This window comes from Lagopus muta, chromosome 1 (assembly GCF_023343835.1).
Source record: "Lagopus muta isolate bLagMut1 chromosome 1, bLagMut1 primary, whole genome shotgun sequence".
Classification (NCBI taxonomy): domain Eukaryota; kingdom Metazoa; phylum Chordata; class Aves; order Galliformes; family Phasianidae; genus Lagopus; species Lagopus muta.
In genome coordinates this window covers 129,264,257-129,289,481 of record NC_064433.1, presented here as the reverse complement: position 1 = coordinate 129,289,481, position 25,225 = coordinate 129,264,257, and the positions used below count along the sequence as shown (strand labels likewise).

General features: G+C 37.1%; 1 protein-coding gene across 2 annotated transcripts; it reads right to left on the bottom strand.

Annotated features, from left to right (window-relative positions):
* Positions 1-728: 728 nt before the first annotated feature.
* TUBGCP5 (tubulin gamma complex associated protein 5) lies at positions 729-25,225 on the bottom strand. Of its 2 annotated transcripts, XM_048963907.1 has the most exons (24): positions 24,995-25,225; positions 22,893-22,946; positions 22,700-22,808; positions 20,548-20,644; positions 19,884-19,994; positions 19,251-19,330; positions 18,098-18,233; positions 15,909-16,026; positions 15,156-15,245; positions 14,514-14,607; positions 13,978-14,209; positions 13,550-13,752; positions 12,908-13,023; positions 12,459-12,727; positions 11,358-11,556; positions 10,008-10,196; positions 8,938-9,120; positions 8,577-8,661; positions 8,342-8,462; positions 7,256-7,434; positions 6,336-6,461; positions 5,678-5,766; positions 4,468-4,568; positions 729-3,059 (listed from the first exon to the last, which is right to left on the bottom strand). In XM_048963907.1, exons 1-24 carry the CDS (start codon positions 25,180-25,182, stop codon positions 3,013-3,015), a joined length of 3,216 nt encoding a protein of 1,071 aa, XP_048819864.1. In that variant the 5' UTR covers positions 25,183-25,225; the 3' UTR covers positions 729-3,012. The 2 variants fall into 2 exon arrangements, with proteins under 2 accessions (XP_048819864.1, XP_048819871.1); XM_048963914.1 differs by lacking the exon at positions 19,884-19,994 and having other exon boundaries at positions 731-3,059.

Genomic DNA, 25,225 nt, shown 5'->3' with positions numbered 1-25,225 from the left:
AGCTGTTGCTGGAGATAGGCAGAGCACTTGGAGAGTGTTTGCTGTGGCCATGTCCCATCTCTATCATGCAAGCAACAGCTCAAATATAATCCCTCACTTGGCCTCATCTAAGGCCCATCTAGTGCTGGTCATTTTATGAGTTATCTAGACGCCACGACCAACAACCCCATACAACTTCCCCAGTAATAAAAGCAGTGCAGCAACAAGCCACAGCATGATCCAATAACTACAAATTGCAGAGATGTGGGAATGTTTCTCTATAAGCACAGGAAGAAAGCTGGCAACATGTAAATCTGTAGAGTGAATAAGATTAAAATGCAGTTGGGGGGTGGATATTTTTATGTTTTTTATGGGCATGCAATTCAGAGATGGTATCTTTAATCCATGCTGCCAAGGAAACCATGCAATCAGCAACTGCTTGTTAACTTTTTGCTATCAATAGCTTGACACAGCAAAAGTCCCCAAGGACCCACTTAATTAGGAGGTTATTAAACTAAACAACAAAGAAAGCGTTAGAGAATTTCTGAAATCTGTTCTAAAATGGACCTAGATACAATAGAAGATCACAGGAAAGAGAAGGAAATGGAAGGGAAGTACTGAGGCTGACAGATAAGGGCCTTTACACTAACTTCTGACAGCGCACACAGAAGTTAGAGAGAAAAAAACAAATTTGCAAATAAAGCATAGATTTAACTGTGACAGCATCCAATAATGCTGTTTGGTTTTTTTCCCCAAAGATTCTTAGACATCAGATTTAACATCTCACCTTGAACATTATAATTTTTCTAAGACCATTTAGCCAGATCCTTACTTTTAAGTTCCTAAATCCATGCTTGCTGTTTCACCCAGATTAGTGCTCTTTATAAAATCATTCACTCCTCCATGCACATCATTTAAGTACTTGTTTTTCAAGAACCCAACGCCTTCTTGTGGCTTAGCATGAAACTGGATAACTTGGCTCAGAGTAGGATCTAACAGTATTTTTGTTTTGTAGTTTGCATTTCTCCAGGACGAGAACAATCTGGCTGCAGCTACAAATCAGCCTGAGCTTCCTCTCATTCAATAATTCATGAAGACATTATCCCCATAATCAAGAATCATTTTTTTTTAAATAAGTTCCTACTTCTAACTTTAGATCAGGCACATTTCTATCATAGGACATACCTTTTTTCACTTCAGTACACACCGACCTTTTAATATTATGAAAGCAACAGCCATAAGCACAAAAATCAACTTTGCAAAATCAATTCCTTGAAATTTTAATATCTGCCACCTAGTGGGCTTTTTTTTTTTAACAACAAAAGTTTTAAACCAGAAGTTATCCCTTAGAAGCTTAGAAAGATCAGTTTTCACATGCTCAAAATCCCAGAAGTGCAAATGAAGCTATACATATAAATGCAGCATTTCCATGTTGAAGAGAAGGATCCCAAATTTAAGATTCAAATCAGAGATAACTGATGGAAATTGGAATTTGCAAGCAGTCAAAATCATCCAGAAGAAATGGACAGGGGGTGAAATCCAACTAGCAGCACTTCTCTCTAAAGAGATCAGAAAATGCTAGACTTTTTTTTTAATCTGAAATTTGAGCAAATAGCTGAAATACCCAAAGCCTCACCAAAAACCTCTTTTCTGAATAGATAAATCTTTACTTAGCCTCTGCTAGGAGGCCGATGAAAGGTCTTGGCAGCATCACAAGGCATACACACCAAAACTGAAGGACTTATTCTTCAGTTAAACAAAAAAGACTCAAAAAAAAAAAAAAAAGCCATAACTTTGCAGGAACTTGTTGAGATCTCTTGTTTACACAAACCAGCAATATTTATACATGTAAAGTAATGCAGCAAATTCACAGCTCCAAAAACAGCTTTATAACGTGAGCCACTGTTCCACAGCTATTGTTAATATACTGCACTTACATAGCAGAAACACCCCTCTAACTTTAGTAAGTTACCACTGAGATTCAAGCAGAAACTCACACACAATGGTCTAATTCCAATTATTTAATCTTTTATTTACTCAAGTAAAAAGGCAAATGGCTGCGATTTTCTTCTTTTAAATGTAGGTGTACTCATGTCAGAATGACAAAATTACGGGGATGTAGCAGGGTTGTAGAACAGGGCCCACATCCACCTCTCTAAAAATGTACCCTTATTGGTACAAAATCCTATGATTTGATCAAAATCAATCAAAATCCTAAGTGTATTGTGATCTACCTCTTTACAAGAAATTAACTATTAAATGAATGGTTTTGTTTGCAAAAAGCTTTGAAGGAGAATGATCAACTTGTATCTGATGACCTCTGAAACATCTCAGCAATCCAACAGGTAAAAGCAATGTATGTCACACTGTCATCTTCATCATGCTTAAACTGCCAAGTTTACCACCAAAATGAGTATGCTTTCATCATTTAACATCAAAAAATATCAGTATTTTATGGCCTGCAATAATCCAATTAAGTTAATGTTGTTGTTTTTTTAATATCAGGTTATTGTAACAGTCATAATTGTTCCCAAAGAGTGCTTCAGAGCCATTAAGCAAACAAGATAAATGGCTCTTAGCTTCTTTTTTTTTCCCCAAAATGAACTCAACCAACCTTTTGAATAATAAGAACTGAGTCACACCACTGCACAGTGCCCTGTGACCTAGTCACAGCTGCAAAATTAATGGAAACAGTAAATCAGCAGTTATTCATAATAATAATAAAACCAAAATACTTATACAGCACAAAATACACTTCATATATTTCAGGCAAGATTGTTCACGCAGGATGCATTTTACAATGCACATTTTCTCATGTTAAAGCATATACATACAGAGAACAATACAGCCACAACCAATACGCTTAAATACCTGTACATTATTTACATTTGAAAATACTTTACACAACCCCAAACCATCAGTATAATTTAACTATATACGTTTCAAAATGGAGTGTAAAATGCTTACAGTTAACAAAGGACATTCAACATAAATGCTGCTTTCAGTTGTTCTGCAGCTCAGCAGATTCAGGCACTAGCTCTGTTCCATGCCAGCCATCAGTGACAGAGCTAAAGATTCCACTGTGAATCAAACCATTTTAAAAAGTGAGTATCTGCACTTAGATCAGTCTGCAAACATTCACTGTAATATTCAATTTCATAGTTTAAATGGAAAATACTAGTTTATTTTTTAAATGTTAACACTTCAGGATTTAAGATGCTAAAACATTTCAAATGTTATGAATTTCTGACATTTCTTAGTGATGATTAACTGATAAGAACTGGCAAGAAGTAAGATCCTTTGTTTGAAAGGCTAATGGCAGCAAATGGCAGCAAACAGAAAACTGGATAAAAGTGATAAAAGTTGAGGGGAATTATGTGCAGTTAGCCATTCTCACTGACAGTTCTTGCAGACAACCTCTTGTTGGCTGAAGTAAGATATAACCCTCTTTTAGAAGCCCATCTCCTTTCCCTATTGGAAAAGGCTGATCTCAGAGGAAAAACAGGTGAATGTGCATCTAAAGCTAATCTAAAGCATCCCAGCTAATTTCATTCAGAAGTCACACCCTAGCTCTAACTGGCATTGACAACCCATTTAAGCTAGTATCAGGCTGCAAGTAGAAACACAAATACCCTCTTCTGCTGTTTCTGGTACTGAGTAACCTCCAGCAGGCAGTCAAGAGCATAAGGGCAGCTGCAGCTAAGGCATCAAAATATTAAAATGTTATTTGTTCAAGCTATTCCCCAGCTGTCACCTAGCAACATCAAAAATGCTTGAATATGCTCTTCAGGTCTTTGTTTTAATTACCTATTCAGAAGACTGCTTTGGCTGTATCAGACAAGGGATACAGGCTAAGGGAGCTGGGCTTGTTCAGCCTAGAGATAAGAAGGCTGCAAGGAGACCTCAACTGCCCACTTTCAGTATTTAAAACGAGATTATAAACAGGAGGGGAATCAACTTTTTACAAGGGTGGACAGTGATAGGACAAGGGGGAATGGTTTTAAGCTCAAGAAGGGAAGGTTCAGATTGGATGTTAGAAGGAAGTTCTTTACACGGAGACTAATGAGGTGCTGGCACAAGCTGCCCAGAGAGGCTGTGGATGTTGCATCCCTGGAGGTGTTCAAGATGGGGCCTTGGGCAGCCTGGTCTAGTGCCAGATCTGGAGGTTGGTGGCCCTGCCTGTGGCAGGGGGTTTGGAACTTGATGACCCTTGGGTCCCTTCCAACCCAAGCCATTCTGTGATTCTGTGATCTTCTCTTCAAGCAAACAGGTAAACTGAAGATAGTTCCCATGAAAAATAAATTATGGTACATATATTCTAAAATTAATTAATTCAACTTATTCGGAAGTAAGGCTTTAATGTTTCTCTGAATGCTTCATTTATTATTTTCACAAATTAGACTTTTTAATCTGTACTGACAAATAGATTAAAATTTAAATACATTTTGTGTGATGAGTGCAGGTATATGAAAAGCATCATGTACTTACAGTGAGGAAAAGAGCCTCGGCAGACGGCTTTGTTGAGGACAGTTACAAGAAACATGTGGCAGTTTTTAAAATCAGATTCCATTTTCTCTATGGATTCCATCCTACAAAGTATAAGGGAGGTACACTTACCAGTCAGTCAACCTTACTTATATTTGAAGTTACCTTCAAAATATAAGCAAAATTTCACAGTGAACAACCAACATGTTTTTCGCGCTGCATTCTATCTTGAACTTAAAATATTTCAGTTATATTTGAGTATACCACTCTAGAATCTAAACTGTGGCCAATTTAGACTGGAGTGCCTGAACACTATCAGAGTGGCATTACTAGTGGTTTTGTCATCCCCTTGTAAGTATTTGCAGTTACTAGGAGGAACTTTGTGGTTTCAGCTGATGAGAACTACTGTTCTGAGGTACTCAGAACAGTTTTCAGGAATTTCAAGACAGCCATTCCTGGTCCCAAGTGCTTTGGAGCTCTTTGGGCCAAACTTACACTACCAAATAAAAACATGGACACACAGCAAGTTAAACAGGGCCTCAATCACCCACAGTTTCTTATTACAGAATCACAGAACAACACAAAATTGTAGGGGCAGGAAAGCACCTCTGTTTCATCTAGTTTCTATATGAAAATCTTTGCTCCAAAGTCAACTTTCATAGACTTCAACATCTCCACATTTTTGCCCTTGAAATTTTGACAAAGGTTTTATAATGTGGACAGTCTAGTGAGAAAAATAATTGGATTTAGATTTACCTACACTTATTTTTAACCTACATTTATTTTTAAGAAAGACAAAAATGTACTGCCTTCTAGAATGAAAGTCATGCAAAACAATCTCGCTTTTCGTGAGCCAAAAAAATGTCAGCAGCTGGCTGCCTATAACTTTAAACAACAAGAAAACAAGATCATAAACAAAACCTATGAACATCCCATTTTATCACTGCGAACAAATATGGATGAAAACCTCTCTTTGTTGCTATGCTGTACAACCTTTTCAGATACTTTAAAGATACACGCGAACCGTACTTGCAATTAGAAAATACCAAATACACACTCACAGACGCATATGATACTTGTTATGTTCTAAGATAAATTTCACTTCTATGAAGAAATAGTGATTAGCTTCTGGCATCTACCATTAAACATCTCAAAAGCACGTTTCTGAGCTGTGAAATCATGACTGGGTTTTATTTTAGGTACGTATACTTACTTCCAAGCCCCCAGACCCGCCTGCCAACGGTCTGCAAACATCAGCACTAAATTTAAAACTTTCATTATAGCTTCTTTGACAAAGCTCACCTAAAATAACAAAACAAAAGGAGTAACAATCAGAAAGTAATTGTTAATGAAGGGAAAAATCATTTTCATTACTAAGGACACAAACATATCCTACACCTTCCAATCTTATCTGTAAAACTGGTCTCCAAGGCGTAATACAAGTCTGCCCAGTTAAGATATGCTTTGTATTTGCCTTCATTCATTTCATGATTATTTCAACGAGGATTAGTCCAGACAGTATATGAGACAGGCGACTGTGACAACAGACATGTCTCCATTTCCTACTACACTAGCGTGAACAATCCTCATTACTTTTCCAAGCCTGTTAGTTCAAATACCAGCATCTCTAAAACACAAACGTATGTAAACTCCAGTAGATAATTTAATTTTATTTTCTCTCCTTTACAGAAAGCTGAGACTTGCAAGGGAAACAATATCAGTGTTAATCCTAAACAAGTTACCACTTCCTCAAGAGGATCTATTTATTACAATGCATGTATGAACTGCAAAATAGGCACAGCATCACTAGTACTAAACTATTTTCATGTCCTGCTGAACTCAGTACATCAGATATTCCATTTTTTACCCACCTTTTCTCTTAGTAAGCAGCGATCATGGATTGTAGATAGGTATCTGTAATGAATCTTTATTAATTGATCTAAATCTTTAGCTTCTTCTACCTGGTGCTGAAATTCCAAGCCAGTACTGTGAAGAATCTTAAAGAGAAAACCACAGTTATTTAAATTCTATGTTGCACACAAATCCTTGTGACTCATTTCCAAGACTTCCTTTTTGAGAGCCAATAATTGCCTGATACATTCACTCTTCCCTTTCCAGTCTCAACCTGGAGGCTCAGCCTCCCAGCTACTATAAAGTAAAAACTCTGAACTCATCTCACAACTCAGTGACATTTTGTATACTTTGCACAAGTAGGAACATTATCACTACACACAGGCAGATATATTAGCTCTGGAGGAATCAACTTGGACTGTATTATTTCATTAAAGGCCAAAAAATGGCAATTGAGTAGATATGAACCTTCTAGATGTTACCTTTATTTTTGAGAAGTAATAATTTTGGATCTGCCTGGCAGAGATTTTTTTAGAAGAATCTAATTGCAAAAAACATCTGCAGCAACACTTTTATGACCATAATAGCTCTTGAGAGATTCTTAACAGCTTAAAGAAGCCTATTTTGGCATGCATTGCACACACAGCTCTGGTACAAACAGCCAAAAAGAAAAAAAATATATATATGAAAAAATAACATCCAAAGATCAGTCTGCACACAGAGCTTGTGAAGCATTTTTAGAATTTATTTTAACTGCCTAAGTGAAAGCTGAAAGTTTTTCTAGCTTAAATTTTAGATTAAAATCACCTTGCAGAACAGACATTAGAAAAAGATTTTGCTTTATTAACTTATATCTCTTTGGTCTGGATAGTTTTAAATAAAAAATAACACTGCATTTTACAAGTTCTTAGCTTAGATGAAATTATGACATAAGACAAACCCGAGTCATGATGTAGTTGTGCAGGCTGTTAACAAAATGCATAAGTTTCACTCTTAAGAGGAACATGCGATGTATTTGTTGTTTTATACTTTCTGTTTGTGGTCCAAATCGAGGAAGTGTTCCGTGTTCTAACAAAGTTCCCTCTTTAACCTGTGAGTTTTCTGCAGCACAGACTAGTTCTAAAAATAAAACATATTAAAACCCTTATGAAAACAAACTGTAGCTAAAATGTTACTTAAAATTGATTTATTTCTCATTACTATGCAAGATACGCTGCTATAAGATTTTTCTTGCAATTCAGGTGTTTTATTAAAATATAGCAGCAATATATTGTATTTTGAAAATATGTGTACAATATAATTTGATAAATATGAGAACAGGAAATGCTATTTAAAGGTTCATTATGTACAAAGATAATAAATAAATAAAGTGCATACTATCTCCACAAAGGGGGAAATACTTAAAACACAAAACCTTATCTGTAAAGTAAAGATAGAAAATCACACACTTTCAGGAACAGAATCTAGCTGATGTACAAAACACAGATGAAGCACCCAACTTTCTAATTTGATTTTCCAGGACATGAATCACATATCAACTTCATATACGAAAGGAAAAGCATTATTACAGTGAAGATTAAGATCTCACCAGCAGATCTCTTTCTACAAACATCAAATTATTAAACTGTAGCTTAAAGTATGTATTCTTATCGAGTTTACTGTTTCAATCTCAATTTCAGTATTTTTTTCATCTTGTTTTCTAAACTTGCTTGCAAGATATTACTCACAAAAAACTTGGGCTATGAGTAGAGGACAGATCTTCCTACAACAGCAAGGTAGGAAGATCATACATAAACCAACTAGACCTGAATCAAAGTGGCAACAAGAATGCAGGAATAACATTGTTTATGAGGCTGAGGAGATGTAAAAAGCATGTCCTGTTTAATATATCTGAATTGTGAAGCTAAAAGAGATTAATATTTTACAGATTTAATCAAACTGCTCACTTCAGAAAGCAGCAGACCACTTATATCCTTAGATCCCAGAACAAGTTTTTAGAGTCTCTCTTATTTGAACAGCTTCTTACCATCAAATCTTAGAACATCTAGACTATACTTGGCCCACTTTATTTGCAATAAGAGCAGAAAAACTTGGTTGTAAATCTTTTGGCACTCTAGGCTTATAACTATGTCCACAGGCCAAGGAACCTAAAAACAGCAGAGGATAAGACAGAGACAGAAAAGGTAAGTCACATTAATACAACACTTCAGATCTATTCTAGAATAAAAACCAGCAGCAATATTAAAGTTACTATACCCTACCTTATAACTTAATGTCAAGCCATCCAGGGTGTGGACAGGCAGTTTCTTCTTTGCTGTATCAACACTTTCAAATGATATAGACAACCTTCACAAGGAAAGAAGTGATTTTATTGGTGGCGATCTAATTCTAAATTAGTGGCTACTTGCATTAGAGATTTTTTTTTCACTGTCTTAAACATTGCCTAATTTAATCTGATAGAGCTGTGTTGAAAAGGGGACAACAGCTCAAAGCTTCACTGAAACAGATTCTTGCAATGAATGTGCATTAATTAGTATTGAACTATACCAGTGAAATGTACTAATACAGGCAGATGTGAAAGAAAATGCAACTGAAGTCTATTTTATAGGATTTTGCATTTACCTTGAGCTGTCCTCTGGATAGCGCTGTCCTACTGCTTCTTGAAGCTGAACATTTAAGAAGGCAACATTCTGCCAAGCTTCCTTTTCTCTAATTTTGTCAAAAATGGATGTATAGAAATCATACATAGTATCTCCAGCTTCAAGTAAGAAAAAGTTTCTCATAGCTTGCAAATATTCTACAAGCCTAAAGAAGGAAAAAAAAATATAGAACATTACGTAAGCCTTCATCACACAAGTGCAACCAAACCTTAACAACTCTTCGTTATCCGTACTGAACAGAAATGTAATGAAATACACTGCTCAAGAAAACCTCCAAACATTCAAATAAAACAAAATAATCAACTCATTTTTTCCTGTCAACTTGAAAGGCATGCTGTCTTCAACAGACGTGATCTCGGCATTCAGCCTTCTTACAGGCCAGACAATTCTCCAAAATGGCTGTGAGTTTGGCAATCCCATCCTTTCTGAACACAACTTAAGAGAGTTCTGTGTAAGAAAGGACTTCAAAATGCAGTTCCAGAAGGTGATGATAGTGATACTTCCTTTGCAAAGCATAGGAAGAACAGTACCTCTGCATTTCTTTCAAAACACAACTACAAAAATACATTAAGTACTTAAGGTAGCTTAAAACATGACCTCTTCTGACCACCTAACAGGAATAGGCCATTTTACTTCATGTTGTATAAAAATACTGCATAACAGTGTTTCACGTAGTATAAATTTTTATATCAACAAAACCAAATTTCAGACTATATAAATACATTCTGGCCTCCTAAAATTCATCTTCCAGTTTCAAATGACAAGAATACTAAAAATCCTGTCCAAAACAACTTCCCTGTTTTTCTTCAGTGGGTGTTCAACAATGTATGAGCTGTTGGTTTAAAGCAGATAGACCAAAGTTTCATCGTGACCTTCTTAGACCTCCCCTTTTTTAAGTATTTCCTTGATGATTCAATTAGTACAGAAAGGCCTTTAATTCACATTTGTAGGGTTTTTTTAGAGAAAATTCCTGGTTTTACTTATATAGCATAACATTGATAATTAGAAAGGATAAACACATTACTTTCTTACCTATAATCCTTCTTTAAAGTTTGCATTAGATTACCACAGCACTCCAAGTATTGCTTGTCTATGTGAGGATAAAGGCAAGACCTCAGTGTCAGTTCAAAAGTCTGGCAGGTGACCGATTCTGAGGATCTATCCACACAAACATCCCCACCAGTAAACTTCTCATGAAAGTCACTCTGCTCCAAATATAATCTTAAAAATTAAATATAATAAAAATGCTTAGGTTAGAATACATGTATATTGTGCAAATTACAGAAGAAAAATGTCATACCTTAGAAAATTTTAATCAAAAGTGGAACCTCTACTCAAAAAACAGGATTGCAGAATAAATGTAATGTAGAATTATATAATATTACAGTTGCAACCATCAATATATTAGTTTAGTTTCACCTAATATAGTGACCAGGCATAAGAATACTGAAAAGGATGGCATACTGTAATCACTGCTAAAGGAGTAATTCCAAAGAACAACCTCAAGTTTGAACACTATCCAGCTTAATAAACCCTTTCTCATTGGAACTTTTAAAACTATGTTACTGTTATGCACACACAGTAGCCAGATGAACTTCCCAGTAAGGAATTTTATTTTTTTTCAAACCAACAATTTGGGAAAAGAATAAAGTTTGTTTGAGGCTCCTTGAGTATAAGATACCTGTATTATCTGCAGACAGCCTACATTTGTTAATTATTATTGTATCAGAAAAGGTCAACTTATTATAATGATGTTTGAAAAGCTGCTCAGTAGTTGAATCCAGTGTAAGAAGCCTGGTCCACTGCAGATATTGCCTTGATAGACTGGATGAGTCAGACACTGAATTAACTTACTATCTAACTTAAACAAATAGTACCAACAAATGAGAGAAGTGATAGTTTTATCTATTAATAATTATGACTTCTTTAAAACAACTTCCTCTGAAGTCTGAACTGAAAACACAGAAATTGCCAACTAGTATTTAGGAAAAACCTCAATAGCTGTTTCTTATTTGAAATGACAAAAGATTTTTAGAGTGTATATTGCACACAAATTCCAAGCAAGCATATTTACAATTTAGATTTTACCACAGCATTCATTACTCAAACACTTATTTATGTGCAAAAAAGGTCATGAGAAAGGCTGCATCTATTTACTACACTGATATAAGCAGCCGATTCCTCACTGATTTGTTTTTCTCTAACTAAGCAGAAGGGTAGTATTTACTGAGATACTGCCACTGATTATTGGTGTTCCTCTTTATTCTGTTTGCTTGTTTACTGCAGCAGCAATAAAAATTTGCTTTACCAGATGTCACTGAGCAGAACATTGCTCTCAACAACACAGCAGGAAGACCATTCATCTAGTGGGTATTTACTTACCTGGCGAAATTAATAGCCAGCAGTGGGTCATGGACATCATCCAGTTCCAAGTGCCTTTCTGCTATAGATTGCATCTTTATTAGGCTCTGCTTGGTGGCCTGCTGCTCTGTAATAATATCTGGAACAGATTCCTCCCCGTGCCTCAGGCGAGACTGCACGGATTCCAGGAACAGCGTATACAAACTCTTTCTTTCAGCATCTAAACTGGGCAACGTGTTTCATGGTAAGATTTCATTGTAAGAGAAAATACTGCCTGAACTACAAGACCAACTGCAGAATCTAACACACACTTGATACATTTTAAACAAAATGTAGGCTACTTCTCAAGTAAGTACTTAGAACTAAATGCTGCTAAATCAGTGGGGCTAGTCCAATGCTTCAAGTCGGGCATTCGGTTAAACACGTTGCTAATTAGAGACTATAAGAGAACTTCTTTCTCATAAAGGCAATTCTCAGCACCTAAAACAACCATGTCATAGAGGGAAAGAAGCCTATAGAGATACCAACATAATTCAGCAATCACTATTAACCCCACAGAAATTGCATGACCAAAAATTGCATTTCATCTCCTCCAAAAAACAAACAAACAAAAACAAACAAACAAAAAAATAAACAACCAACATTGATTACCTGCTACACTATGTTTTACAATCATTGAAAAAAGTAACCTGGCTACAGATACCCATAAAAATGTCAGTATAAGTTTCATCTAGTTATTAGTAAACTTTTTTTTGTTGAAGTACCATATGTCACCTCAAAATTACTCTACTGAAAAACAACTATTTATTAGACCAAAACACAATTTTACTGTTTACCATGTTGTCTAATAACAAATGAAATGTTCTGAAAACAAGTTTATGAAAGTTTGAAGCAGTAAGACCTGAAGGAAGTACTTGATCACTGCTCATTGTTTGCTTTGTTCTTCTCACTTGACTGCATTGGAAGAGTAAGTCTTCAATCAGAACTGGAGTTACAAACCATGATACTGACATACAAGGAGGACAGTGAAGTTGTTCCGTAACCACAGAAACACCATTATATAAAATATTCCCATGCTGTTAGTTACCCTATGGATTGATACCCCACCAACTGACAGCTCACCCCTGGATGCAGCCTGCTGTGGAGAGCCATCTTTGCATTGAAGATTCTTCAACAGCTGCATGGATTTTCCAGCCATGATGATTTGCTTTAGCACAGGTTTCAGAAAAGAGACCATAGTGTGTTGCCTGCTTGAAGGGGCCTGATCACTGCCAGAACTGGCACTGGCATTATCACTCATCTTCTCTTCGTTCTCTGTTTTTTCTGACACACTATATAATGTGTAGGTAGCATACCAAAAATCTCTGTGATTAACTGGAACGTTTTTGTTCCTGCAGAGAAGAAAAAAAAGAAAAAAGGAAAAAAAGAAGGCGTTGAATATTTTCCTTTTTAAAAGATGAAACTTCCTTACTAGAAGGTTTATCGCCATCTTTGTTCTATACATTGCCTTTCTTTCAGAACAATCAAGAAGTTTCTTTCAAACTATGAGCGTCCAACATCAGCAGCCCTACCTCTGAATGATGAATTCCTTTGCAGGATCAAACAAATTGCCGTGGACAATCCACTCATCCACTGTCTGTAAGTATGGCCTCACAGTCTCAACCCAGAGAGAGAACAGAAGGGACACCTGAATTCAAAGAAATTTAAAAAAAAAGCTTTTTTCCAGTAAACATTAAAAGCAACATGGCAAAGTCTAACCCATTAATTGTATGACAGTAAGTTTATAAGATATACTTAACTATACTTAATGATTTTTAAAGATCAAATATTCAACTAAAAATACAGGCCTAGCACTATAAGTGGAGACGTGCATTGTGCAAGTTTCCCCTTATTACTTTTGTCATGGCAACCAGACCCAAACAGCACCTTTCATTACTCTCACTCCGACATTCCTTAAATGATAACTGATAGTTGTAACACACCGTGGTTTTATAATGGACACAGTGACATCTACTACATTTTCACTAATGCTCATCTCCTCATTAATCTTGTATGCAGTTTGAGTGAAGTTTCATCAGAAAACAGTAATTCATTTTGGCTACCAGATTTGTCCCTGGTTGCTGAAGGACAATGTACTCAGTCAGCAGAGTGAAAACAGCTTTACCAAATATTCCAGAGTGTGATTTCATTACGGATGAATGATTTTTGCGTACCGTTTGCTCAGATGCTTCTCCAACACTGTCATATTCCAGAATAGCTTTGTAAAGAGTATTAAGCAGATGAGACGCTCGTACAACATTCCTGGTATCAGGTGGCACTTCTGCTACTCCTGTGCTAAAAACCTTGTGAAGTACCTTCAGCTGTGCCAGGCGGGGAGACAGCTTATCTATCACTATCGAAAGTGTGACTGTTTTGTCTGGGGGAAAAAAGATGGGGGGGAGGGGAAAAAAAATGTATAAAGGCAACACGCAACAGAAAATCAAATTCTGGTAATGCTATTCATGAGGTTTTAAAATGAAGAATGGCATCTTTCACAGTTTCAAAATGCCTTCACATAATATTTTGCATGCTTCCCTCATAAAAATTTCCTTCTGTGCCTCCCTCTTGTAAAATATCCCATAAAATTTCCCTTGCACTGTACCTTTGTTGATGATGCATTTTTCAATTTCGGTAAGTTCTTCTTTGAAGCTAATGAAGTATTTGTATAAGGCCCACATAAAAGCTTGGTATGTTCTGAATGGGGCTTCAGTGGTTTTCTTTGGAGTAGAAACATTTTCCGGGCTGTGTCCCATCACCTCATCAATAAACTTCTGCAGTCTAAACACAACTTGACCATACGCAGCTATCTGCTCCAACACAGACCTTAGGCAATTCTAGAATAAAGATATATATGTATATGTATATATATATATATATATATATATATATATATATATATATATATTTCTAATGAAAGCCTAACAATTAAATCACAAAATATTTATCTGAATTAACATGCAATGAAATTCTGCCATCTTTATTGCTTCATCACATAGAGGAAAAGCCCATTCCACTCGGACTAAACGAAGAACAATTACGGAAATGTTACTTTCCCACAAGCAGTGTTAACTTCCTTGTCCCAAAAACTACACCTTCCTACTGACAGATACATTCAGCTGAGATTCAGAAACAACTTACATGGGTTAAGTGAGTTACAATTATATCATTCCGCACAACCACTTTTCCATCATTCAGCTGAAATATAAAGAGCTTTTTCACTCCTGAAAGTAGCCTTGAAAAGAAACAAAGATTAACGCTTTTTCTTTGCCTTTATGGATTCACAACAACATTAATAAAAGAATCAGCTCTGCCTTGCTTACATTTCTGTTTTCAAATGAAAGGTGCTCAAAGATCAACTGTAATGCTATTCATACTGTTCAGCTGTTGCTAGAACAAGAACAAAACACTGACACTAGGCAAACACATCCTAAAGTTCCTCTCCAAACAAGACATCTTCCAGCCATGGGATGAATGAAAACCTACTTTGCAAAATTGGACACTATATTAAAAGATTCTAGGGCAAGGTAAGAACAACTTGGTTCTTCTTAACAGTTAGACTTGAGGAATCAATACATACAAGCAGCATTTTACATTTTCTTTGTAAATCTCAATGGTTAAATATACACTAGCAGCATCCGTGTTGTCAGCAACACTGGAAGCTAAAAGCTCTGTAATAATTCCTTCTTCAGATACAACTTCAAAGATAAATCTCTTATTTCCTTGAATGAGGATACAAAAACATACAGACTTAAAATGCAAGCTTTTTGATATTGCTCTTACCAAAGAGTTTCCCTTATAACCTGGGTTTCTGTGACTAGTGTTCTCTCTTCTGGTACATACAAAGGATCACTGGTGTACAAGTGGTGGTCCCTAGTAAAATGTGAAATGAAAACAATTTAAGGCCTGAAATCGAAGATCAATAATCTGAAAGAAAAGATGAAGCAATACTCTTAAGGCTCATTTTTGCTCTAATTGTATATGAATAGATACAATGTTCACGTAGACATTTTAAGTCAGAGCTTGTTCCCACACTGTTAAGTACAATACTATGGAAAACGTTCACTATCATCTAGTTGTACACAGCAGGGCAAACAATTAGGTAGGTAATAAGTAATGAATTTGAGATTTCTTTTTATGTTTCTAATTATTTCACTTTCAACGTATGAAAAGTTATGGAGTTAATCTTTCCAATCCAAAAACTAAAACCTAAAAGTAAAGTTTCAATTTCCTGAACTCATACCAGCAAATTCCCCCTTTATCTCAAAAGTTTGCTTCTGAAACTGAAGCTTCCCCAGGCAACCACGACCTTTTCCCTGTAGTAATGCACAATTCTTTGTAAACCTTCCACAGTATTTTTCACATTTTAGGACACAATGATTATTAGTATTTGCAATGTTTGATTCTTTATCAGAGGCAACAGTTACACAAGCAATAACTTTATTAGCTTTATACTTCATAATAAAGACACTTAATTAAGTCGTTATTTAGCTTTACGTGCCAGCAAGGAAGATGCAAGTGACATTGTTTTCTCACCAGACTGCAGCTAAGTTGGAATGCAAGTGCAAACTATGAGAAAAACGAGGAGCTCTTCCTGTCCAGTACTGAGGAACGACATGCTGCTCCAGCCAGCTGCGGGCATCAGGCTCACCAACTGTAAAAACACATGACTGCGGTGAGGTATTTTATTTCTACAGGAAATGCCTATGATAACGTTTCCATGTGTTTTCAATAAGCCTATCTGCTCAGCTGCAGAAGTAAAGATCTTTTAATATATATCAGAGTTTTCAACTGCTTACATTTCACCTCGATCATGTGACTTGTGCATCGTGCATTAATTAACTCACACAGAAACGTCTCACCTCCTATTTGTATTCACCTCAAGTACTGTGTTCAGTTTTGGGCACTCAGTACAGAAAGAACATTGAGGTGCTGGAGCAGGTCCAAAGAATGGCAATAAGGCTTGTGAAGGGCTTGGAGAATATGCCCTATGAAGAGAGACTGAAGGAACTGGAGCTGTTTAGTCTGGGGATAAGGAGGCTGAGGGGAGACCTTATTGCTCTCTTCCAGTATCTGAAAGGTGCTTACAGCAATAGTAATACAGCAATAGTGGGGTTGGCCTCTTCCCACTGGTGACAGGACAAGGGGAAATGGCCTCAAGTTGCACCAGGGTAAGTTTAGGTTGGATATCAGGAAACACTTCTGTACAGAAAGGGTTGTGAAGCACTGGAATAGGCTCCCCAGGGAGGTGGGTGAGTCACCATCCCTGGATGTGTTTAAAATCTGTTTGGATGTGGCGCTCAGGGACATGATTTAGCGGAGGGTTGTTAGGGTAGTATGGTGAGGTTGTGGTTGGACTTGATGATCTTTAAGGTTTTTTCCAACCTGCACAATTCTATGATTCTATGTCTTAAAAAACAGACTCTGAGGTGTACCTAGTTTTTAACTATTCCTCAGAGAATGCATTTTTATTTCAGGCAATTGTCACATGATATATACACGTCATGGTTTTATGATGTTTGGTTATCAGTATTCCACATCATAACATCATGTAGCGCACTGGGAGTTAAAGAGTTAATGCTCCAGGTCCAGGTATCTGTCCATGAAGAGAAGAACTACTACATACAACAGAGACTGTTCACTGTTCTGTTCGTATTTCCACTCAGGGGAAGAAGACAAAAGCCCTTGTAGGTCACCTGATGGATCATCTGGCTCATGTCTGTTGCTCGTCTCATCTCAGCATTAAAGTAAGGTATTCAGCTTTTGGACACTCTCTCATATTTGATTTATTAGCTTAAATTCTAATTATATTGTATTATATTGTATTATATTGTATTATAGTGCGTTCTCTTGCATTCCAATATCTTATTTAGCAAAGTAGTTTGTTTCTCCTCAGATCGATGTTGCTGTTTTGTTCTAGGGCCCATTTCTCTACCTTTTTCCTTTTTCCAGAGCACAGATCCATGTGTCCCTCTGTCCTACTAGTCACAGCACTGGACCGAACCAGCCCATAAGCCATTGGCAATACAAAGCAAAGCAGACTTCAAAAATAAACTGCCAAATATCACCATCTTTATCACACTGTTCCTTTTTGCTATGCATTCATTACATTACACAAAAATGTTTTTTTTTTCTTAAATGTGGTTACTAAGAAAACCATAACTGATCTCAGTAGATAACTACTACTTATACAAATTATGAATATTACAGACTTCTTATACAGGATATCATAAATCCCACAATATTCTATATGAAAATCTACTGCTATAGTTAATATTCTGTGAAACTATTCAAAAATAAGCCACCAGTATTCTAATGACATAAAACTAATTTTTCGGAAGTGTTTTACACCTAGAACTGAGTCAATCAGTTCTGTTGCCAATTAAATATTATTTTAGCATCCTGATAGTTAATAATAAGCATTTACTTTATACCCATAAAGCTGCATGCTACATCTACTTTGGAAGTTTTCATTTCTGTCATTGAGTATTTATGCCTATTTCCACACAAATAAACAGAAGCCTTCTCCATCAGCATCAACAGAAATTAAATCAAGCTTTCCATGTTGAAAAATTAAACGAGTAAACACTGAAGTGAATTATAGGTCTAAAATGCAGTATCTCACTAAGTATCTTCAGTGTCTCACTAAAGAATAATAAAGCAGTATTTGTTTGTAAAATCTGAGTACATATGATTAGATTAGAAACATTTATACTTAAACTAACCTTTCCAGGAAACATTAGGTACTGTTTTCTTGTTTGGATCTTGGTCTTCTAAAGGTGTTCTGTCTACTTGAATACCCGAGTCCTCCCTGCTCAAAGGCTGAGTATCATCCTCCTCCTCACTTTCTCCAGACCAATCCTAACAAGGGAAACAAAACCCCAAATGTTCCATTACAACATAACGGACAGACCTATACTCAGTTCCTATTGACTTGTTTGTAGCTGAATGTAACAATTTTCTTTCTTTCACTACAAAGCTAATTCAGGACATTAAGACTAACATAACTGTCTCTCAGAGACTAGTTTAAATTATATTAACATTAAAGCTGCAAGTTTTAAGTGGAAGAAGCATTTGTATTTATCTGCACAGAAACTGAGCACTGTAGAATAAAACACACGCTATTGACTTTTCAAGCCATATTCCACATGCCCAGTCACAAGAGAAGGCTCTGATGATGATACTGCGCTTTTCAAAGTTACTGATAGAAATTCTCCTCCTGAGACTCAAAACGTAGCATGACCTGAACTTCCTCTGCTTCTTACTTACCACCAAAACTTGCCACAATACTGGCAAGATTGTAACTTTCGGAAACCCATGTTAGGATGATCTGGGAAAGCCACATATGTTCCATTAATTTCAACCTGCTTGGAAATCTGCAATAGTCCTCACCTCCTCTTGCCATATACATTCTACTCTGATGCTAAGAATTTCACATACTCCTTTATACTACACCTACATTATAGTTATATAGTATATATACCTATATATACCTACATTAAGTAGGAAAGAGGTCAAAAAAAGTACACAGGCTGTGAAGGAAAAGCAATTTACTTTCTCTGAAACCTTTCAGGGGAATCAGAATTAAGGAGTGGAAGAGTTTAACTACAGAGCTAAAGGAGGCTTTGATCAGTAGCAGGCAGACGAGGCCAGCTCAGTCGCAAGGCTAAGTCAGAGCAGAAGGAAGAACAAAAGCATTTCTATTGCTGCTACTCTGAGTATGCCTGAATCTCGTGGTGTGAAGAAAGCAACAGCATGCCAAGGAATCCTTTAAGAATCAACGTAAACAGAGCACACAAGTCAGGGTAATTTAACCAGATCTCCAGCGTACTTCAGAACAGTTTATATGCTCTCCTTTTACTTTAAGAAATTACTTACTGGTGAATCTATGCCTGGGCCAAAGTAAATTTCTTCTCCTTCCAACAAATACTTTCCCCAATCAAATTTTTCTTCCTTTTCTAGAAGAAGTATAAATAAAATAAAATAGTAAGTATCACTTCACTCTGACTTCCTTTGAAAACAAATTCCAGAGCTTAAATTACCTTTATACTTTAAATCTAAAGCAAAGACATAGTCATCCACTTAAGGTTACACCACTGTTCTTTTAACAAGGTTATACACTTTCAACATGACACACAAATTGTGATATTGACTATGTATATTCTTTATCTCTGAGTTCTCAATTTTATTGTTTATACATTCAAAATATGCAGCACGGAGTGCTTTCAACACATTTATCTCTATAATGTTACACTACCCTATCCTTCAGTCCTGGAAAAACATGCAAGAATGCAACTTATCACTGACTGTGACTACTCCATTAGCTCAGTGGAGACAGTCTAAATGTGTAACTTACATATGCACAAGCATAGTGGACGATAAACAACAACAAAGCAAGAATTGTCTTACTCTCCTAAAGACACCACATATCCACAATGCGATGTGTCATATTTTAAAAGTAACAAATCACACTTAGAATATATTATATCTTAAACATGAAGCTTACTCAACTGTAATTAGAGCTGTTTGAGATAACCTCTTCATATTCACATTCCTGGAATGGGCTGAAAGTGCATTCAAAACACCGCCGAGGGAATGTGCAGAGATCATTCAAAAAGGAATCTTAAGATGCAAGATTTTCTTTAGGTTAGTCTGAAATATTCTTCTTTCAGTCTACGATACAACACTGCAAACAAATGGGGGATGGTATCCACTCAAACTTAAGCACAAGCCTCATTTTAGGCACTGAGTGAAATAGTCCTACTTCAGAACGCAGGCAACTGGGGTCTCCCTCTGGGAACCTTCAAAGGTATTTACCTTTCCTTGACTACATTGGGAACACAGGAATTTATATTACCAAAGTTGTTTCAGTACATATCCTATTAAGGTGCAAGACAGAGACTGAGGATAGAAACCAGCTGTCTGCCTTTGAGCGTGCAAGAGCTCCCAAGGTACTTTGCTGGCTGGAGAACTCAATTATGGAATGCAACATAAACAGGAGGTAGGAAAGGTTATTTGCAGACTATTTGAAATGTACACATTGTAAAAAAGACAATCAATAGTGCACCTTGATGTGATGGGAGATAATAAAATGGAGAGGAAAAACAGTGTTCTTATCAGCTTGTATTAACTGAGTACATCTTTTGTTAGCAACACAAACATCTTGTAAACTTACCTGCTTCTTTTTCTCTTGGCTTTTCCACATAGGTGGTGTTAGATGGAGAATCAGACAAACATAACAGAAGAGACAGTATGGAATAGTGTGTATCTGTCTACAAAACACATTGGAAAAAAAGCTAATTAAAAAGAGATTGAAAAGATTTTGGTTAAAAACAACTTCAGCCTATTATCTTTAAAAATGCTCACAGTTAATTCCCTCACCTCAGTCCCGAGCTAAAAAATAAGATCTGCAACACAATATTAAATGTTATCTGCTCTCTTCTGCCCACCAGCTAGCTGATCAATATGCAAATACTATGAAAACACTCTCAGCTGCCTCTTACTGAGCAGCTAATCAGGTGATGTGGAAAAGAGATAAGAGGAACCCGGAACTACTGTGAAAGTAAGAAGTCAGCTGAGGTCAGGTAAGTGCACACAGCTATATCAACATGGACAAAAGAAAAGGCCCTGCAGGTATCTAAGTCTAATTTCCCACACTCCTATGGTTTGTTATTTCAAGTGGAGGCTAAATCAAAGTTAGCTAAAAACATTTCACTAAAACTGCTCCATTTAGATATCATCTTCACATCATCTTCCCTCATCTGAAAACCTACACTAAGTGTTAAGGACACATTTTTAACTCTGATATTGTGCTAAAGCAGTTTTTGAAACAGGCCTTCAACTAAGCTAGAATATTATAGCAACAGTGGTATTTGGCAAAGATTGGTGTTACAGTCCTAACTCCTAATACTTGCTTAGAGGACAAACACTGCTGTCATTAGTGAGCTTTTTCTTTCTGAAGCAAGATTTTTCATTGGCCTCATTCTGACCTTCCAGAGTTCTTCAGCAGAACGCCTCACATCTAGCCACGTGGATATTCTGCTATCCACATTCCATATGCATGGACTTAAAAAAGAAATACATGAAAAGCTCATTGGGAATGTGATACAAGCCCACTTCCAATAAGAATTCTCAATTTTTTTGTAGAGCAGCATCACCCTCAACTAGTGTACATGGAGTATAACATGTTCCCACTGAACATTACTGACCTTTAGGGTTAGTCAAAGAGTTTTGGTAGGTCGTCAACAGAGCCACAAATGAGAGCGGGCATTCCACTCAGAAGGCACAAAACTGTTAAATAACCAACCTTCCCAGTTATGTGACACTGCTGAAAACTAAAAGCAGTTTAACTTCCAAGTATGAGATAGATAATATCTCCAGCTGTATTCTATTCACAATAAAAAAAAAAAAAAAGTAAAAAGTCTTAGGATACTGGCAACATTTAGAATGCTTACTTGGATTTTTGTTTTTATTCGACTCTCAAAATAAGTTAAAGGTTTGTAATTAGAAAAAACCTAAGGAGCACAGTACAGTAACTCAAGATGTGCAAGCTATTGAGGGCTCCACATTTTTTTTTCAACAAAGTAGAGGAAAGCTAAAAAAAAAAAAAAGTCCAAAGAAAGGTATATGACAGCAGTTCAATGAGAAGGAGAATTGACTCCAACTACAAACAGAGCCTTGTATTAAAGAATGACATTATATGGAGCAACACCTCTCAAATTGCAAGCTCAAACCTCCTAACAGCAGAAATTCCCAGTTTTCAAAGGTGAATTTCATAATAAACGACCACAATGGAAAATGCCCAAGTGAGACAATTTTTGCCATTTCCACTCAGGCCACATCTTAAACTGCTTTGATACAAACTGTATCGAAGGCCAAAAAAAGCCCAACCCACTCCAAAGCCACAAATGCAGTCTCATTAAGGAAGCTACACTCCATCACTGCTCCATTTGGGAATAATAAAAATCAAAAGGTTCAGATTCATTACCTAAGGTAAAAATTTGGGCAAAGGGCAAGAATTTCTGCTCAGCCAACATCTAGACAAGGGTTCAGCTACATTTGTACAATGCTGACCACAAAACATTTGCTTGGCAGTGAAAAATATATTCTGTAAGTCATGAAAATGAGCACACTGGAACACTGAAAGGACAATAAGACTGCTTCTAAAACAAATAGGGAAACTACAGAATACAACTCTAAAAATACATGATGTGAACAGCAACCACAAACTCTACTGCTAAGCCATCTGAAATTTCCAATGTGACATTACAGTAGAAGCCCACTGCATCAAGAGTGCAAAAAGCAGAAGGAAACTGTAACATACGTACTTTTGTTTCTTCTATGCTTGGGAGTGGTGAATTCAGAAATTTTTCTGTTAATCTTTTCCAGCTTGCTGCTTTTCCCAGGTCAGAATGAACTATCAATTTTTCATGTATTCTAATTTAAAAAAAAAAAAAAGTACAAGTAATGCTTCAAAAAAAATTAACTAATCCATTATTAATCCATAAACACATAACTCACCCTTCTATAGTCCTCTCTACTTTATGACTGTTCACATCAAGAAAACGGTGAAATCTGTATAAGAAATCTGTATTAGAATATGCTTGATAAGGCAACTTACGTCAGAAAGAAAATAAAGTCAATTTACACGATGGCAATATTTTTTTTAAATCTTATTTTCTGTTTAACAAAGCCTGCTTAATTCAGCAACATCATTAAACATCAACAAAATTTAATCTCCGTGCCTCTTATCTCAAGGAGGATTAAGGGCAATCAGCCTTAAAGACAGAAAAATGGAACACAGCTTAAATTTAACCAGCAATTCCAGACGAATGGAAAATTACTGCAGTAACAGCAAAATAAGTAATTAAAGTATGTCATCAGTTAAGTCAAGCAGAGCAAGGAAATAAAAAAAAAAATTACTGTCAAAGTCATCTGTGTCAAACACACAAATTATCTGGGACCTGCACCACAAACACAGGCAAAACAAACACCCACATGGAAAGGTCTGTAAACCTAAATGAAACTCCTCTGTAAATGGCAAAGGACAGCTGAAAAGAAAAGACAACCTCATCCAAACAAACAAAAAGATAAATGACCAAAAGTAGCATGTATAGGGATAAAAAAACCCCAAACTTGTGAAAGGTACAATAGACTTCACAGAAGACGTCAAAACACAAATAAGATTCTTCAGTTAGGAATAGAGGGAGAATAAACAGGAAATGGGATGTAACAGCACTGAGCACATGAGCAAGATTCAAGATACCAAGAACACAGGCCTGAATGCTAGCCTAAACTCATATTTACGAAATGAAAATCATTGCCTCTGAATCAGAGGCAAAAGCCAAGTTTAACCAAGCGAATTTGGAAAAAACAATCTAACATCACCTCACAGTCAAGGTAATGAGCTAAAAAAATCAAACTGCAAGCCTAATAGCAATGCTTTTTAATAACATCATTGAACAGTAAAGTCATGCCTGTATTTAGGAAACAAAGATGAACCTTTTTGTTAACCATGGATCAACTAGCCTGATTTTGGCTGCATCTAAGGCTTTGGAATAAATACCAGATAGAACAACTAGAAATGACAGTAAACAGTGGCAAGCACAAGAACTGGAAGACTTAGGGAAAAAAAAAGAAGAAGAAAAAATGTCTGGAAAGAAAAATTTAAAAATCCCATCCGTGGCAAAGATAAGTTATTAAGGAGAAAGAAACTTATTAATAAGAATCATCAGAGGTTTTGAGAAACTCTGGGGCCATGAGCGACCTTTAGCCTCAGCATGACCACTGTTACAAGCAATGCTTCTGATGCGGCTACAAAAGGATTAAATGTAGTACTGTGGTATGTAACACAAAATACTTCTGGTAAATAAAAAAAATCACAACGGGACAGCAGTTACACCATATTCCCACATTCCCAATGCACACAAGTGGCCTCCTGAATATCTATCCAAGCTGAACTTGTCAAGCATCCACACTGTTGTCCAAGAGCTATTCACTGTTCTGTATAAAATAGCCTTATTTGAGCCTACGAGGTGCTGATTCCCTGCCTCACTTAATGCAACGCAGTAATGCAACTGCTTACTTAAAAACTGGATTTAAATAGCAATAAAGCATGGAGCTTTTTTTTGCATAAAGCTCAGCAAGCACATATGGCCCAGCAGTGGCAGCAGCCAACCGGTGGTGAGGGAAACTGGAAACGGGTCATGTCAGGAGTGGCAGCAGACAGTGAAAAGGTGGTTGTGATAACTGGAAAAGCAGCGCGGGGACGTTCAGTAGGAACTGGCTGGCACTGTGACACAATGAAAGGGATGCTGCCAACGCAAGAGTACGGGAGGCAGGTTAAAATACACCATGTTTACGACAAGCTCAGATGACATTCGGCATCAGCAACGCTCCAGGCCGGCAGATCGCTCCCCTGCTCACCACGCACAGCCACTACTCTTCATTTCCCTGCAACCAACAAAACGCTGCTCGCTGAGGCGAGGCCGCCGAAGGGCACCTTCTCCCGCGAACAGCGCAGCAGCACTCAGCTCAGCTCTCCTCCGCAGCCGGCCCATAGCGCAGCCCACACACGAGCCCCGGGGCCGTGCAGCGGCGCTCCTCAGTCCGCGGGCGCTGACCTGAAGTTGGACCAGGCGAAATTCAGCGCCGTCTGGAACCGGCCGCCGCCCGACTCCTCCTCCTGCTCCTCCTCATCCTCCTCCTCCGGGAGGCCGGTGACGCTGCGGATGAGGGCGCGGACGGTCCGGTCCTGCTCCTGCTCGAAGCGGCTCCGGCGGCCGGGCGAGGCCAGCAGCGGGGCCGCCATCGCCGCGGCGCGGGAAGGGGACCTCGGGGAGGCGCCACGGAGC